The sequence below is a fragment of the Staurois parvus genome, unplaced genomic scaffold (assembly GCF_062004578.1).
Source record: "Staurois parvus isolate SC_StPar_1 unplaced genomic scaffold, SC_StPar_1.0 ptg000012l, whole genome shotgun sequence".
Lineage (NCBI taxonomy): Eukaryota > Metazoa > Chordata > Amphibia > Anura > Ranidae > Staurois > Staurois parvus.
The window spans coordinates 7,490,124-7,509,315 of NW_028317808.1; the positions used below are offsets into that span (position 1 = coordinate 7,490,124).

The window sequence follows — 19,192 nt, forward strand, 5'->3', positions numbered from 1 at the left end:
CTTTGATGTCCGTGGGACTCCAGAGGCACCAGTAGCTTCAAATATCTGTTTGCTGCTATGTAATGGTATGTTAGCAGCTGCTCTCTTGATCCGATGCATGGATCTGGCAGAAATCTTCCTCAATGTGCCTTTATCCGCACTAACCAGTCTGTGCTCTGAATCAGCCACAAATCTCTTAATAATGCGGTGATCACGCTTACGTTTTCGTGAAATATCTAATGTTTTCATACCTCGTCCAAGGTATTGAACTACTTCACTCTTTTCATCAGCAGAGATCCTTTTTCTTCCCCATATTGCTTGAAAATGGTGCTCTGCTTAATACTGTGGAACACCCTCCTTTAGTACTTTTTCCTTAAATTGGGCTCACCTGCCAATCTAATTATCACAGGTGTCCGAGATTGTTTTCAGTGATCAAAAGAGCCCTGACACACAATGCCATCCATGAGTTAAACTGAAAAACAAAATATTTCATCTTTGTGACACTTAAATAGAATTTGCATAATAATTTGGAACACAGTGTATATATTCAATAAAGATAGATATATATATCTTTATTGAAGTTTCCGATGCTGAATTGTTTTGACCGAATTAAGCCCTATTGGAATTTTGCCAATATAAAAAAACGAACCAGTACAGGTGCCGAAAACGTGCTTTGGCCAGTGCTGTAGCAGACAGGATATTAAGAGAGTGCCGCTGCATCTTGGTTCCTCCCTGCTCCGTTCTGACCAAAAGATATAGGTTGCGCTGACCCCTCCTTCTACAGGAGGAGTGAACGGCTGCACAGTGATGCCTTGGCGCATGCGCAGTGTTAGTGGCTGCACACCGCTTGATGGACTGAGCTGGGCTGCTTTTAAGTTTGCTGCATTGTAAGGGGAGCAGGCTAGGCATGGAATTGGTTTCAGAGGACGCACGCTATACATAAAATGGGTGTCAGGGGCCGCAGGCTATGCATAAAATGGGTGTCAGGAGGGTCGTGACACCCATCTCATGCACAGCTTGCGGTCCGGTAAATAAGGAGCCAGCTCGGCCAACCTCTCTTTTTTTGCCTACACAGAAATAAAGGTGCATCACAGACACCAGCTACATAAAACAACAGGAACCAGAAAACATGTCTAACCTAGCCAGTCCCTTTGTTGATATTAGCATTTGTCTCATTTTGCCCAATCCAGCCAAAACGACCCAATTCAAGTGACTATCTCAACCTTTTTAACATGGAGGAACCCATGAAAGAATTCTCTGGTCTCAGGGAAACCTTGCCAATAATTACTTTTATTCACAGTACATTAGTGTGATGTCAGCGGGAAGAATGTTCCTTACATTTGTGATTTGCTCTGTCCCTCTTACAGATTGTTAAAAGATCATTGATGCCAATGGAACCTGAGAGCAACACATCCCTAGCAACCTCTAGAGGTACCCTGGTTGAGAAAAGCTGGTCTAGATGTACCTTTAAAGTGGCTGCAAAGCTTTTTACCTTCATGCATTCTATGCCACCCAGCCCCCCTAATGCTCACCTAAGCCCCTTCACAATCCAGTGATGTGCAATGGAGTCTCAGCTATCCCGGGACTCCCTCTTCTCATTGGCTGAGACAGAAAAGCAGGAGACATTGACTCCCACTGCTGTCAATCACAGCCAGTGATCCAATGAGAAGAGAGAGGGATGGGGCAGGCCGAGTCATGGCTCCGTGTGTGAATGGAGACACGGAGCAGTGGGTACCCCCATAGCAAGCTGCTTGCTGAGGGTGCACCTGACAGGAGGGTGGGGCCAGAAGCGCCGCCGGGGGACCTGAGAAGAGGAGGATCAAGGCTGCTCTGCGCAAAACCACTGCACACAGCAGGTAAATATATACATATTTGTTATTTTAAAAAAAGAAAATTACTATCACTTTAAACTGAAATCTAACCATATTCCTTACTGTCCAATTAAACAATGTTCTTTAGATCTATTAATAATAATTTAGTACAAGTGTTTACCTAAACCTGGCCATACACTTGGTAGCTGGGTGAGAATTGTTGGCTGAACAGTCACTGTACCAAAACAACTGCAGTTGCTGTTCAGGTATTCTGACAGCCGTGGAAGCTGGCTGTTAGAATACAATAGCCATGAAAGCATAAACTCAGTAAGAAAAATTTCAGATACTTTCATCCATGCTACACAGCATAGATGGACCAATCTCTTGCTCCTCCGATTGTATTTTGGCAGCTGGCCCCACCAGCCATCAAAATACTTGAACAGTGCCTGCATCTTATTTTCCTCCCAATTTGATTTTTCAATCAAGAGATGTCAGGCAGGGGGCGACAACAAAGTTTCTCACTGAAAGGATTTTGGCTAGTTCATCAAGAACTGATTGAAATTCATAGTTTATGGCCAGCTTAAATGTGTATGGTCAGCTTTACTGGATACAACTCAGTAGTTTAGGTAGGGCTTCTATTAAAGCAGTATTCAACTTAAAAAAAAAAACAAAAAAACAAAAAACACAACAACAACAAACAAACAACACGGGCTTTGGGTGGTTTAAGCCATAATATGCTAGTATGCACCACATACTAGCATATTATGACATAATTGCCTTAAATCAAAGCCCTCCAGCAACGTGCTGTCACTGCTGACAGGGCTTCCATCTTCACCCAGTGTTCCTTCCTGGTTTCCGGGCTGCAGCCACTTGAATTACCATGCCACTATGTCATCACTCCCAAGCATGCGTGGCGGGAGTCACAGCAACGGCACAGAGCTCTGAAAAGACACCATGAATATATTATGTCGTCGCTGGCTGCATCCCATGTGAATATCTCCCAGACACTGCAAGTTTAGGAGATATTCACTGTACCTACAGGTAAGACTGATTCTAGGCTTACCTGTAGGTACAAGCTCCAAAGCAGGGTTTACTACAGGCTTAAATAGTTTAGTGCAGCTAAAGGAAATTGTACAGAACAGGGGCGGACAGACAACTCATGGGGCCCCCAGGCAATAGGGGATCATGGGGCCCCTGTGTCCTTGCCCAAACTCAAAAAAGCCTATGAAAAAGGTACCAGGGGCATCTCATGGGGCCCCCTACTGACCCCGGGCCCTCGGGCAGTGCCCTAGTTTCCAAATGGTCAGTCTGCCCCTGGTACAGAAACAGCATATCCATGGTGGTGTATGGTCAGGTTGTTGGAAAAAGTCAAAACAAATATTCAGTACAGATGGGAAACAGACAAAGAGATATACACAGAAATGTGGCTGATAAGACATTTAAGGAATCTTATCTACAGACCAAACATAGCTGCTTGAACATTTGATGTGGTCATTGAGTGTTTGAACAAATGTGGTGATGCCCTCTCTGTTTGGAAAGTAATAAACACTTCCCCACCATGAATGACTAAATGTAAAGTCTGGAGCCTCGTAAGTTGTAAATCTGTAAACTCAGAAATCTTTTCTTTGGATCTGACTAAAACATTGCAAAAGCTTCAACAGCTTAGCTAAACCCACCCATTTGTTTGTTTTACAATACTTCTAAACAATCAAGCCAGCTTGACAGCAAACAGACCAAAAATATAAGAGGATATAACAAATTCATGTATGAAAACATCCCGTTATTAAAAGCACAAAAAGTTACCTGGGACTGGGACATCATGCCAATAGGCTGGGTAACAAATTCAGTAAGTGTAGCCATGTTTGGTTAGTAGGCCTCAACTTCAAACAGATCCAGCTTTGGTCAGATCTCTGTCATACTGATAAGAAAATCTGTAAAATTTATAAAAGAAAAATACATTTATTACACATGCTGATTAGTACAAATCATATGCCTGGAATGACTTAAAACAGAACTAAGGGTAACATTTCTTTTTCAGTTTGTTATAACACCTACAAGCTATGGTATAGATACTGGAATTTGTGTTTTTTTTTATACTAGTAATGGTGGTGATCTCCACCTTGTAAAGGGACGATAGTGCGGAAGGCAATCTGGTGCTAACACTGGGTGGAAACTGACTAACTGCCACTGACTTCACCAGTGACATTAATACAGTGATATTATTCTACACTGTCGCTGTACTAATGACACTGGCTGGGAAGGGTTAACATCTAGAGCGATCAAAAAACTAATGTGTGCTGTAATATGTGTAAAGTGTGCTGCTTTTACTAAAAGAGCTCTAAGTTTCTCATCCCTGAGAACCATTGGACAGGACTTGCTGACAGGCTCCCGCACGTGCCTGAAACTCAGAAGCAGGGGGCGACATACAAGTACGTTGCCTTGCCTACAGCGAATGCCTGTCCGCAGTACAGTTTTTAACAAAAATAACAAATATGTTATACATACCTATCCTGTGCAATAGAATTGCAGAGTGGTCCCCTATCCACCTCTTCTCAGATCCCCTGCCAGCACTCCTGACTCCTCCTCTTCTCAGTGTGCCACCATAGAAAACAGCTTCTTATTGCAGTACACCTGCAGGCACGATCCCTAGCCACACTGCTTACATCCTTCAGCACAGCTCTGCCCCACCCCCTGCTCACTCAAACAGAATTTGACTGACAGCAGGGGGAGCCAATGGCTTTTGCTGCCTTAAGGAAAGCCTGTGAGAGCTGGGAGAGCTGCTACAGATGGGCACAGCGCTGTATCACAAGAGGGCTCAGATAACTGTAAGAGGGGGTGAGGGGAGAATGCATTAAGGTAAAAAATGTTTAGGCTTTACAACCACTTTAATGGCTGATTACCTTAGGGAATAGCAAGGTGATATGTGTTCGGCTTTGCAGCAGGTTTCCCCAGGACTGACACAGGGTTTAGAAGTTTATCTACTATTTTAGCACTTACATAATTTACCATTAAGCATTCTGTTTGTGTGAGAGAACAAGGAGTCTGAAGAGGGTGTGTTTGGAGAATAGTAATCCTGTATCACAATTGGAGGTTCTGAGAGCACAGGCAAAGGAGAGCAAGTTGGACTTGTGTACTACAGATATTCCTGGATGGAAACCCACAACTGAATCACATTTCACTAAAGCACCATGCATCATAATCAATTGTGATTTTTACTTTTGCCATCCTTTGTCACATAGCAGTGCTAATCTGCTGCAGGTTTTTTACAGCCACTTCAGTATACATATATGCACTCCAGTGATTATTATTATACAGTATTTATAAAGCGCCAATAGTTCACTCAGCGCTGTACATTACAAAGGGGGACAGAACATGTGACAGAACAATACCAATACAATGCAAAACATGAGGGGATCGAGAGCCCTGCTCTTTCGAGCTTACAATCTAGGAGGGAGGGGATGAATCTTTAGTAAATCAACCCCAGATTCTCTAAAACACAAATAGGGCCTCTCTTACGCCCTCCGAGAGTTCTAGTCTAGAATGCATTAGTAAAATTATTTGTAGCACGCTTTGTATTCTGTCTAAAAATGTATCATATAAAGAACTGTACAAACCTCACCAAAAACACATACTGGAAAATCTGTAAAATCCACAAAGACATGTTCTAGTTCCAAAAGGAAAAATGCTAGGAACAGAACTACTTGCTATTTTCCTTTCTGAAACTCAACAGATCTTTATCTATGTTTTGTGAACAGAACCCTCTCTGTATCTTTAACAGGATCATATAGTTGTTTGGTTCTGGGTTGAGGTGTAGGTGTGTGTGTGTTCTTTTTCTCTGGGTGCTTGAGAAAGGGTTAAACTGAACTCCAGATATGATCTGTAATGCATACTTAAATTGGTCCAGCACAATGTAAGTATGTGTACCTCAGAGCCAGGGGCCACTGGGGAAGCAGCCAGTCACCAAAGTAGTAGGTGCTACTACAGTGATAGTATGATCATCTGGGTCCGGCTCTGTTGTGTGTGTGAGCAGCTTCCCTCTGCACACTAACCACAGGGGGTCACTTGCTCAGCACTGCGATCATTCACAGAATGCCTTGTGTTTCTTTTCAAGACATTCTCTGTTTGGATGAGGTGGAGATCATGATCATGGTCACTACTACTCCTTTTCATTTCGTCCAATTGGAGAACACCTTGTATTAAAAAAACAAAGAAAAACAAAAACAAAACGGTGTTCCATGATTGGCAGCAGTGCCAAACGAGCGACCCCACTGTGGTCAGTGTGCAGAGGGAAGCTGCTCGCAAACAACAGAGCAGGACCCATCCAGATGATTGTATTGTCACTACTACAGTCCGAAATACTACAGTGATTGTCACCTGTGTCAGCGATGTGAGAGTTGTATTTTTACATTATGCCAAACTGGACCAATGAAAATATGCAATCATACCTGGCTTTAATTCAATTAGACATGGTGTAACGGAAGCGTAGGCAGGACAGAGCACATGGAGAAGATGGGGAACACACAAAACTTTATTGAAGCAACAAATTGACAGACACTCAATAGGGAAATGGCAGGAAGGGTGATGTGTGTGCAAACCAGGGACGATCCCAGGCACGGGGGGTCTTCAGCGACAGGCAGGCAATCTCCCCCCTAGGCTTGGGGCCTCAGCCGAGCTCCCTCCGTGACTGGACAGCGGATTGGAGACTCGGGCAACAGGCGGCAACCTACCACTGGGCAGGGGCCCCGGGCAACAGGTGGCAACCTACCACTGGGCAGGGGCCTCGGGCAACAGGCGGCAACCTACCACTGGGCAGGGGCCTCAGGGACTCAACGGGACTCTAGCTGTGGAGACTGGCCACAGCACAGCTCCCACCCAGCTTTCTAGGGTCATTGGATTTTTTTTTTTTTTTATTTAATGCAGCTAAAGCACAAGGGTACTGAGCACAACACAGCTGTGTACATGGGCCCATGATATAAAATACTGCTGTGTTCAGATCTGTATAAAAATCTCTGAATGCAGTGAGTTTTTTTTAATCTCCTGTTCATGAGCCGTTATCCAAAATATCGGATGAATGATTGTCTGTTTTTTGTTTTTGCATGCTAGTTTCATTATGAAAATGAAGAGGTTACTAAAGTTACAAAAAATCTTGAATGACCAGATAGAAATTTGGAAGTGATGTAATGTATTGTATTGTATTTTTGGATGAAAACTGTAGTGATGAAACGAAAAATCGTACGATCTGGTGTCATATGAGAAAAATTTTCATGCTTGTTCCTTCGAATACTTTTGGACGAAAGCTGTGTACTAATGATCAGTTTACGTATGACCGCTTTGAAAGTGGTATTTTCTGTACGATTTTCTGATCATGTATACTGGGCTTCAGGGCTCATGCACACTGCAACTAAAAAAAAAAAAAAAAAACTGCTTTGACAGGCATTTGAGCTTTCATTTTTCTGCCTCCATATGTACCCAGTATGCAATATCAAGTAGCCTGATTTCTTTTCCACAGTTCCTGGCTCTACCCCTTCTCATCTGGAGGTTTCCCCAATTCCTCTGTTGCATTTTCCACAACATAAAGTACATTAAAAATCATAAAGCCAAAGCCAGCAGAGTTGCTGCGAGGTAGAGTACATACTGGAAGAACACAGAGGCTGCCATTGTAAAGCTCTTTCTGAAAATGCTAGTTGCCTGGCCTACTCAGAGCAAAGTTAGAACTCCTGAGTTGCAAACGTTGTAATACTATGAGATCTGGGATCTGTACGACTGCCAGGCAACTAGAATTTTTAAAGGGACTGTTTCAGATGGAGTAATATTTTACTTGTAGACATGAAGCAGAAAAGGGCAATGGAAAAAAAGTACACTGTAGCTTGTAGTATAATAAGTCCAGGATCACAAACCATGGAGTGTTCAATAAGGGATACAAAGTTTCAGATGATAAGTAGGACGGATGATGGACACAGCAGAGTGGTTTGTGCACAGCACACTGATTGTACACCTCAATGAGCCTGTCTGTACACTGGGACTGACCACCCACTGCATGGAATCCACCCCACTTCACATGAGCAGTAGACTGGATGGCAGAGTCTGGGTAAAAGATGGTATTCTTAGGATCACAGCTGCTACTTCTCTCTCATGTTCTCTACACTGAAATAGGATCATCGTTATGTTACAAAAGGCTCAATTCACTAAGCTATATTAATCAACTGCATACCAACTAATATTTTCAGCAGAAGGAACTGAATTAAGTTTTATGGCTTTAATAATTTCTCTTTGGGATTAATAAAGTATTCTGAATCTGAAGAGTGATTTAGGGCAAATAACTCAAGCGATCCTGCTGAAGACTGAGTTAGCCTATAAGCTAGTCCATATACTCTAAGCAGTGTGGATGGATAACTTCCCCTTCCAGCTATTGTATTCCGACAGTCAGCACCTGCAGCTCTCAGAATACCCAAACAGTGGCTGCATCAGATTGGATGCAACTGCTGACTGACTGACCGTTTCCCACCTGGCACCCTATGTTATGAAGGAGAAGGAAAATGATTCTGTAGTCCTGACACTTCCACTTCTTGGGGTGACAACATTGCTCATTGATAAATACAACGTAGTGTTGTCTCCCTAGGACAGAAACATCATCTCACTGGCAAGATCACTGGGTGAAAATAAATGGGAAAATAATAATAATAATAATAATTTATCCACCCCCTCCAAGGACTTGTCAGCTGCAATATATTACAATTTTGTTCCAGGGTGTTAGGTACACTTCAAGCTTAAAAGTGTACCAGGACTCTGCATTCACTATATCTGGTCTCCCACAGTACACACAACATGGAAAATACAATCATTTTAGTAAATATAAACTGATAAATACCGTTTCTCATCAGCAGTCTTGTGACTTCTATCAGTGTCCAGCTGAGCAGTGGTTAAACCTTATAGGAGGAGTTTTCATTCTCCTCTGACAGTCCTATGAGGCTGCATAACCCCGGACCTCTGTCTGGACAGAGCTGATCAACCCTGTGCTGATCACATGCACTCTCCCAAAGAAAAAAGCTCTCTAGCAATACACATCAAACTAAGCATGTGCAGCTTGCCCCCCCAAGGCTCTGTTCTATCAGCAGATGGATTGGGGACAGTAAAAAAAGGGGAGGAACAGATAAGACAGGATCAAAACAGCCTTTTAACATAATGCAGAGGATTAAACCCTTAGGTTCAACAGCGAGTATAACAAGCATGCTTTACATTATATACAGACTGATTTTAATGTTGTGGGTTTAGTAACACTTTAATTTTGCACACAAACTAATTTTGCCTGCGTCCGATTTCTGCATCATAGACATGACAGCTTGGACAGAGATGAGCAAAGTTCAGTCTTATGCAGTCTATGTTCTGGCTATTACAACAGTATCAAGACACTAAAAAGAAATACTTTAGCACACCTGTATATTACTAGCACCTAAAACACAACATGTGGGAGTACACATTACACACACTAGTGCAGTGTGATGCCATTCATCTAAATAGAACCTCAACACACTTTCCCCAAGGGGCATGCATAGCAACGCACTAACATGTGCTGTGGTGCACCGTCAAAAAAATGGTACATGCACCATTTTTGGTAGAGCAACACACATCCGTTGCAAGGTGCCATACTGAATGGTACCACCTCACAATAATGCATTTAACAAGCATTACTACAAAAAAGATTGAGATGGTGTAAATGGGCCTGAATATGCACCAGCCAGCATAAATGTTTACATAGGCATCCACAGAGCCGGACTTATTTCTGGGAACCAACATGGATGACACAGAAAAATCCCAATTAAATCTTTCCCAGACATGTATTTGATTTCTGATCAATTGGACAACCATCCTCTGTTGTCTATAGCTACCTTACCCTTTGGTATCTTAAAGAGGAGTTCTGGCCCCCCTCTCCCAAAAATTAAAAGTCAGCAGCTACAAATACTGTACTGCTGCTGCTGACTTTTAATATTCGGGCACTTACCTGTCCAGGGATCCAGTGGTGGCCTCACCCCGAGCCTATTCTTCAATTGGCTTTTGGGTGCTGGCACTGCCATCTTGACTAAGGGAAACTAGCAGTGAAGCCTTGCAGCGCTGCACATTGTGAATGTCCTAGAGGGCTGAGGGAGGAAGGGGGCCAACCAGGGGCGGACTGACCATTTGGAAACTGGGGCACTGCCCGAGGGCCCGGGGTCAGTAGGGGGCTCCATGAGATACCCCTGGTACCTTTTTCATAGGCTTTTTTGAGTTTGGGCAAGGACACAGGGGCCCCATGATCCCCTATTGCCCGGCAGCCCCATGAGTTGTCAGTCCGCCCCTGGGGCCAACTGAGTCTGAAGTGGGAGCGGGTACCTGTCAAAACCAGGTACCCACTGTGCCCTCCCCAAAAGGTGCCAAATGTGGCAGTGGAGGGGAGGGGGCGGCAGATAAGCGGAGCTTCTACTTTTTGATGGAACTGTAGATGTTTACCTTTAAAAAAAATAAAATGTATAATAAATGCACATCTTTTTGCAAGTGAAAAAAATGTGCATTTATTTATTATTAGGAGCCTGTAAAGCATTGCACCAGCGATCAGCAGATCATGGGTGTAATGCAAGGCTCCTCCAGACTGTCATTGTGTAAGCGGTCTGCTCATATACAATGACAGGAAGCATCAATGACCTACCTAGAGAGCTCATCAGCATTGAAAACTACAAGCTGTCAGCTGCAAAGGCTCTTGGTAGTTTATTTTTAATCAGGTACTTATATAATGCTGTCAATTTACACAGCACTTTACATATATATTGTACATTCACATCAGTCCCTAACCCTCAAGGGGTGTACAATCTAAGGTTCCTAACTCACATTCATATATACACATACTAGGGCCAATTAAGACAGGATCTAATTAGTCTACCGGCATGTCTTTTTTTTTTTTGGAGTGTACGAGGAAACTGGAGTACCCGGAGGAAACCCACACAGGCACAGGGAGAACATGCAAACTCCAGGCAGGTGGTGCTGTGGTTTGGATTCGAACCAACAACCCTAGTACTGCCAGGCAAAAGTGCTAACCATTTAGCCACTGTACTGCCCATAGTTGTTTTCCCAACTCTGTAAATGAATGAGACAGCTCCGCATGGCCGCATTTTTTTTTTTTTTTTTTAATTTTGAACGTGGTTGAGGGAGAGGATCCCTGGCTCGCTGTCACTACAGGCAACAGATGGGGGAGCGGCGGTGGGAGTAGGAACATGTTACATGTTCTACCCTAGAAACAGGGGAAACGTAACATATTCCCAAATATTATTATTATTATACAGGATTTATATAGCGCCAACAGTTTGCTCAGCACTTAAATGTGAACTTATCCTTTAAATATAAATAGATGCCATATGATAAGAGAAAGATACTGATCTAGGACTGCTCTACCTCTGCACTGTTCCCCAAGCACTGGAGGACAGCACTTGCCTATTATCTCTGATTACCAGTTGTTAGTAGCCACTATGGCTATCATCCAGTTAGCAGCTTAGGAAGAGACACCTACAAGTTAGACGTCTACCTATAAATAGGTAATTATACTGCAGCTGCAGAGTAAAAAATAGTTGTGACCTTTCAGGGGCTATTTACCAGAAGTGCAGATTATAGACATCACACACACACCTTCGTTTTAGATATTTCTGGTCTTTGTAGGAGCTCTGCGTCCAACCACAAGCCTGCTTCACCCACCCAGTGCACAGCCAGACACCAGCCACAGCTGGTGTCTCCAGCCTGGCTAGTGTCACCATAGGAGGACTTCTTCCCACACACATCAATGGGATGGGGAGGTCTGAACAAACAGGCCATAGATATCTTCTAATCTAATTATTCCACCGTAATCCAATCTGCTCCTGAATGTGTGCTAAACCTATTTCATACTATACAGGGAAAAAGGGATTTCTTTCCTCCAAAATTTTGACAGTCCATGGGAGATCGTTTCAAAGCGTAGAAAAAATACATTGAATACAATGAATGAGGCAGAGATGGGGGGACTTTTTAAGGGTGGAATGAGTTCCTGAGGGTCCATTTACACTAGCAGGTTTGTGTTATGCTTTGTATAATGTGCGTGTGCTGGTGTGCGTTGTTTTGGGGAAGGTGTGATGTGTTGTTACAAGACATTGACGGTTTACTTTTCCCTTAACTTTAATGAAATGGTACAAGACATTTTATCCACCCAGTGTAGGGTGTCACACAGGGCTGCTGTTAGGGACCATGAGCCCACCTGACAGGGCCCCCCCAAAGAAAACACAGTTTACTATGATTCAGTTATGAATGAATACAGTGAGTGCTTAGTACCGATCACTCATTGTGTTCATTTAGAAATGGAAGGGGATGGGAAATGTGATACATTTACCGGACCCTTCTCCCACTCTCCATCCTGAAGGATCCTATTGTGTGCTTACAGCTGCCAGTGGGAAGGAGAGGAGGGAAGCCGGCAGCAATGCAGGGGTGGGGGCACACAGGGGGGCCAGGGCAGCAGGGGTAAACATATGGTGCAAAGGGAGGGTGAAGGGTGCAACAGGGAGGCAATTACTGGAAACGATTCCCTGTATGTCTCTCTGTGCAGCAGCTGAAAGCCAGCGAGAGGGAGAGGAGAAGCCAACTTTCAGCTGCTGCAGAGAGCCACACAGGGGAGTGGTTCCAGTAATCCCCCCCCCCACTGTGCCAATCACCCTTCCTGACCACATCCGACTCACCCAGCTGCCTGGGCCCCCCTGCTGGCATGGTCCCTGTACAGCAGGACTGGTGGTACCCCCTTATCCACAGCCCTGGTGTCACATCACATAAAAAGACACTAAGGCTAGGTCTATCTATGCATTTTTAAGGCGTTTTACAGGAACTCACTACAATCCATTTAACATGGTTTCCTAGGGGACACGTTCACATCTATGCCCTTTTCAGCCGCTGCATTTTTGGAAAGGGTCAGGGTTTTTTTTTTTAAATGCAACACAGTACATTTTTTGGTTCAAGAGACTTCAATGGATCTGCACCAAAAATGCAAGTGATGCCTTTTAGGTTTTTTTTTTTTTGCTGTCATTTAGGGAAAAAAAAAAATGGTGCGGGGTTCCCCCCTTGAGTCATCAGTTGTTAAGGAGTGGGCAACTGCTGTGTCCTTAACAGCCAAAAATGCAAACTGTATTAAAGAAATATATAAAAAAAAAAGTCAAAAACACAAATGGTGCTGGACAACTGCATCAACCGCATAGATGTGCATCTAGACTAAGTTAGTGTGACCTGGAACAATAGGATAGAACGCTGCACAGAATAGAACAATGGAGCTGGTATGAATGAGCTCTAAAGTCGGCCAGAGATGGACTGAATCTCGCCCAGTTCACCAGGGACAAGCCGAAATTTGAGCCATCTTTCTGCAGGCTGGTTGTAAACAAGTTGGTCATTTGACTTGGGTACAACCAGCCTGTCGGATTTTTTACATGCGATTATTGCCAGAGGCTACAGTCACTAGCAGTAATCACTGAGTTCTGCTGAGCGGAACGTCTCCCTGTGCCCCTTCTTCCCTTCCCCACGCCCATGTGGAGAACCCAATTCACACGGACTGTGTTAATGGGGGAAATTAGCGATTTTCTTTCCCGCAACCCATAGTGAAAGGAATAAAAAAAAAGCATAATCTAAGAGCTGCTTAAGGGTGGCCATAAATACTGCAATCTAATTGTACAGTCTCATTTAAATTTTACTACATCTATGTAATAAGACATTGAAAAAGCATCCAATCCAAATGATTTCCATTGGCACAGGCCTTCACATTATAGAGTTGTTGAGAGATCTAAAGCAGATTGTACAATCAGATTGTATAGTGTATGGCTAGCTTTAGGCTATTGTCAGATGGCCGATTTTGGTGCTATAGACAAACCACCAGCAGCATGATCACTGAAGAGGCTGCCTGTCTGTCTTATGAAAATCACCCCCCTCTGTAGACACAATGAAATGCCACTGGCCTTAACACTGCTGACTACTGATTGCTAGTGATGGAAATGATATCTGGGCAGCACAGTGGCTAAATGGTTAGCACTTCCGCCTGGCAGTACTAGGGTCATTGGTTCAAATCCCAACCATGGCACCACCTGCCTGGAGTTTGCATGTTCTCCCTGTGACTGCGTGGGTTTCCTCCGGGTACTCCGGTTTCCTCCCACACTCTAAAGACATGCTGGTAGGTTAATTGGATCCTGTCTAAATTGGCCCTAGTATGCGTATGTATGAATGTAAGTTAGGGACCTTAGATTGTACACTCCTTGAGGCTTAGGGACTGATGTGAATGTACAATATATATGTAAAGTGCTGAGAGAGAGAGAGAGAGAGAGAGAGAGAGAGAAAGAACTCATGGCCTCAGATACAGAGAGAGCGATTATATAGGGACAGGCAACCAATGAGATCCTACCAATGGTAATTTCAACAAATCAACAGCGTCAGCATTTTTAGAGGCAGAGTTGCCCAACTGACATCATAGTTGCAGAAATGGCAAAAACGAAAGAAAAAGGAAAAAAAAACGAAAGTGACAGCACACAAATAATTACACACAGAAAGATCACCAAGATAAACACTTCCTCCAAATCCACCTCATAAAGAAAATAAACAACCCCTCTTAACCACATTTACCCCCCTCCCTGACCAGGCCATTTTTTGCGATACAGCGCTGTGTTACTTTAATTGACAATTGAGCGGTCATGCAATGCTGTACATAAATGAAATTTATATCCTTTTTTTCCCACAAATAGATGGTGGTATTTAATTGTCTCTGTGGTTTTTATTTTTATGCTATAAACAAAAAAAGTCTGACAATTTTGAGAAAAAAAACAATATTTTTGACATTTTGCTAGAAAACATTCAGTAAAATTTTTAAAAAACAAAATTCGTCATAAATTTAGGCCAAAATGTTTTCTGCTACATGTCTTTGCTAAAAAAAAATCCCAATACGTGTAAATTAATTGGTTTATGTGAAAGTTATAGCGTTTACAAATGGTGGTATAGGTACTGGAATTTTTTTTTTTAAACTAGTAATGGCGGCGATTGGCAACTTATAGCAGGACTGCGGCGGGCATTCTGACACGGGGGGGGGGGGGGCTGACTTGGTGTCACTGACATCCCCAGTGACACCAATACAGTGATCAGTGCTAATAAAAACCACTGATACTGTAATAATGACACTGGCCAGGAAGGGGTTAACGTGGGGCAATCAAAGGGTTAACTGTGTGCTGTTTTACTATGTGCGTGTTTTACTGTGTAAGAAGCACATTGCTTTGTATGGCTCTGCTATGAAAAGCCATACAAAGCAGTGTGGAGGAGCTGACAGGGGAGAGATCTGTATTGTTTACATACAGGTCTCTCCCCTGTCAGTGATACTCCGTGATTGCATGGTGCTGGCAGGGAATCACTGGTTGGGACCCACTGATTGGCAGCTGAGGCCGCCAATGGCGGGTAGGGCGCGCGCTGCTTACCTGTAAATGCAAAATCACGCATATATACACGTGATTTTGAGTAGCCCCGACGCACTGTAACAGTATTTCTGCTATAGGGCGGTGGGAAAGCGGTTAAAGGATAAAAAGAGAAAAAAATTTCAGAAGCAAAAGCAGTCCAAAGAGTGACGTGGAAGGCCAGTTCACAGCAGAACACAGTGCGGGAAAAGGGCATTTTATACGCTTTCCTGCACTGCAGGTGAACACACTGCCCTTGCGATCTGCATGCCGTGCCAATGTATTATTAAAGCCATCCCTAACACAGTGCCTTTGGGCCACCAACTCGCATGATGCCACAGTACTATGTGCATTTTAAAGGCCCCCATTCAGACCATGTGCAGCAGGAACGAATATGAATGACATCAGCCAGCCCATTCACTTCAATGCACGTTTGTTGCCCAAAAGAAGCTCCTCTTTGGATGACAAGCATTGGTTTTAGGTGTTTTGCTGCGATTGCTGCCAACTCTTTCGCACAGCAGAATTGCACAGCGCTTGAGAATAATGCCACCCAAGTGTGCATTGAGTGTTCTGCCGCAATTTGGAATCCTGGGCAGAATGGAGCCTGAGTCACCGCTCACACCGCTGCAATTTTATATTGTGCGATTTGTGTGCAATTTCAGGTGTGATTTCTGAAGACTTTATTGCTACTTGTGAAACTTTTCAATGATTTTGTGCAATTTGCAGTGTCATTTCTATTGTATTCTATGTGAAATCACAAAAGTGCAGGAAAGTAATGCAAGAACTACTTTAGAAATCACGCTGCAACAAATCGCACGTTAAGACACGGACATTCACATTCAGTAGATGCGATTTCATTTCCCAAATCACACGGGTGTAACCGGGCAGTAAAAGTACTGGAAGCATATTGCAGGCCAGTCAAATTAATGGGCTGTAAAACTGCACCATATTGGAATTCGCGTGATCCAGCCCTGAGTCCACGTTCACATAAAGAGATTTGACATTACAAATCTAAAACCGCGACAAGATGCGCGTTTGGGTACCATCTGAAGTGAATGGGCTGCCCTATGTACGGCACGCATTATCCCATGGAAGTCACGCACGGCAACGCTCATATTCCTGCTAAATGAGGTCTGACCGGGGGCCTGGAGATCAGCACACCATTGACAATCTGATTGTACAATCTCCAACATGTCCAAGGGCCTCCCTGATTGGATAGAACAGATTGGTGCTCATACCTGATTGCACCGTGTATGGTGATCCCCATAGAAGAGAGTGGTTGGAGAGCTTCGTGTAGTCTATAGTCAGAGCAGTCCCGTGTAACAGAGCACACAAGTCTATAGGGGATGTACATACCAGTCACAGTGCCTGTGGATGGGGGGACTTGTAGTGCACAGCATGGTCGTCCATCACGTGTCCAGAGTGAGTGCGGTCCATGTGTCCCTCCCGGGTGAGCCTCCTATGGGAGTCCAGCGGAGAGTCCAGCCGCATCACAACGCACTGCAATCTCCGCTCACTACTCACACTCCGCGGCGTGCCGGGCACGGGGGCGTGGCTCAAAGCGAGCCCCTACCCCGGCCACCAATGGGGAGAAGCGCTGCCTGCACAAGGTGTAGAATGCATGCCTGGCCCAGAGCGGAGCGAGGTGTGAGGGGTCACCGGGGTGAGCTGTGTACTGAGTACTGTGAGGAGCGGGGATACACCATCACTACTGAGCCATGTCATAGCCAGATATATGTCATTGCAATGGGTGACGTAGAAACTCTCATTTAAAGGGTGTGTGTTAGGTGCAGCATGTTAGGCTAGGGTCACGTCTCTGTGTGTTCTTCCAATAGGAAAGGATTGACTTGGATGCCACTTTGTTGCGTCTTTGGATGGGTGTGACGTTGATACGACTTTGTTGCGTCTTTGGATGGGTGTGACGTTGATACGACTTTGTTGCGTCTTTGGATGGGTGTGACGTTGATACGACTTTGTTGCGTCTTTGGATGGGTGTGACGTTGATACGACTTTTTTGCGTCTTTGGATGGGTGTGACGTTGATACGACTTTGTCGTGTCTTTGGATGGGTGTGACGTTGATACGACTTTGTCGTGTCTTTGGATGGGTGTGACGTTGATACGACTTTGTCGTGTCTTTGGATGGGTGTGACGTTGATACGACTTTGTTGCGTCTTTGGATGGGTGTGACGTTGATACGACTTTGTCCTGTCTTTGGATGGGTGTGACTTGGATGCGACTGTGTTGCGTCTTTGGATGGGTGTGACTTGGATGCGACTGTGTTGCGTCTTTGGATAGGTGTGACTTGGATGCGACTTTGTGGATCGTACACAGGAAGGGAGATAAATTTAGAATGGGGGGGGGCATCTGATTTTATTCTTGTCTAGGGCAGCACAGAACCAAAATACACCACTAATTGTGTGCTAGAGAGGCTCAGTTAACATTGCCACAACTTGGGATCCGACTTGTGAGACCCCCCCAAGTCACATGACATGAAATCCCATGTTAGTCAATAACAGCTGTCTTAATTAGCACAACTTTAGAAAAGGTTCCTGTACTACTTCAAGGCGACTTCTGTCCGACTTGTGCCCATAGACTTTAATGGAAGTCCCAAGTCAGATCCTCCACTATATTGATGTGAATTGAATCCGACATTAGCATCAAAGTTGTACCAAAGTCACCAGCAAATCACATGGCAAAGTTGCGTGACTTTCAGCTCGCAGTAGCGTGAAGCAAGAGTTTAAAGTCACACATGAAAAGAACTGTCATACTTTCCTATTTCCTCTGGTGTGGCCCTCCACCTCAAACTGAATGCAGAAGTTTTGGTGTGCTTTCAGAAAGTGCGCCACACCCGCAAGATGTAAGAAAAGTCTATGGCAAAGCGTAGCTAACCCACGGGAGAACTGCAGGTGCACTGTGCTGCACCCATGGTGTGGGTAAACCACAGCACATCAGTGTGAAAGCAGCCTTATAGGGGGCTCAGGACAGTAAGGGCTTGTTTACATTTGCGGTTTGGGGGGCAGTAAAACCTCATAGTTGAGGTGTTTTTTCACCACACACACCTCAACCACAGCTGTAGCATTAGGGATCGCAATGACGACCCCATCCCATGCTCCAGGGGGCCCGTGCGGCCGCCCTGTCACATTGAGTTATACACTTGGACAGGAGGGGTGGCGGGGGCGTTATATTCAGGAACCAATCCATTTTCCTGCTGCAACCACTTAGTCAACTTTTCCTCCTCTCTCTCCCGCAGGAAATGTTCATTATCCTATTCAAAATAAAAATTTCTATATGCTGAACCATTTCATTTCATTGTGGCCCGCGACCGGTTACCAAATCACTTAAGTGGCCCTCGTTCTTCCAAATGTTGAGCACCCTTGGTTTATGCAATTGGAGTGCAGTCAAAAGTGGATCCCGCTGCATGTGGTGTGAATGGGCCCTTACAGATCAATGGTCACGTGCCTAATGCAGGCCATACATGGGTCGAATTCCGAACGATTTTTCGTCCGAAAATTGAAAACGTTCATTCGGTAATCCGATGGTGCCATCAATGATTTTAAAAATCGGTCGACCAAGTCAAAAGGTTCACCCCATATAACAGGCGAAACTTCTGTTCCTTCCAGGTCACAGCTCATGCGCATATTCTTTTCGGATAAACGATCGTAGAATTTTACCAGTCGAAAATCGGTCGTTTTTCATGAATGTTCCAACATGCGTGATCACCAAAAAGGGGAGGAACCATGAAAATTGTCCGGTTCCATTGACCCACTAACAAAGCGAAAATCGTCCAATTATTCTTAAAAAATTGGTTGAATTTCGACCTATTTATGGCTGGCATAAGGTCCAGTTCACACACACATAGAGCTGCCAGAGAGGTAAACCAATGCAGTTCCCTCTCCAACAGCTGTCCGTTGTGGCTGCAGGGGTCAGTGTGGTGCACAATTTTTTTT

The 19,192-nt window shown here is 44.3% G+C and overlaps 1 protein-coding gene across 4 annotated transcripts in view; it reads right to left on the bottom strand.

Moving 5' to 3' along the window:
- Nucleotides 1-19,192, bottom strand: part of LPAR1 (lysophosphatidic acid receptor 1) — a 237,854-nt gene that overhangs the window by 116,524 nt on the left and 102,138 nt on the right. For 3 of the 4 annotated variants that reach the window (XM_089674737.1, XM_089674721.1, XM_089674724.1), the window contains one exon: nt 3,594-3,721. In XM_089674737.1, the coding sequence (XP_089530863.1) occupies nt 3,594-3,650 (57 nt within the window). In that variant the 5' untranslated portion in view covers nt 3,651-3,721. Of the gene's footprint in view, nt 1-3,593; nt 3,722-16,600; nt 16,735-19,192 lie in introns of those variants that run through there. The other variant, XM_089674731.1, reaches the window with a different exon arrangement.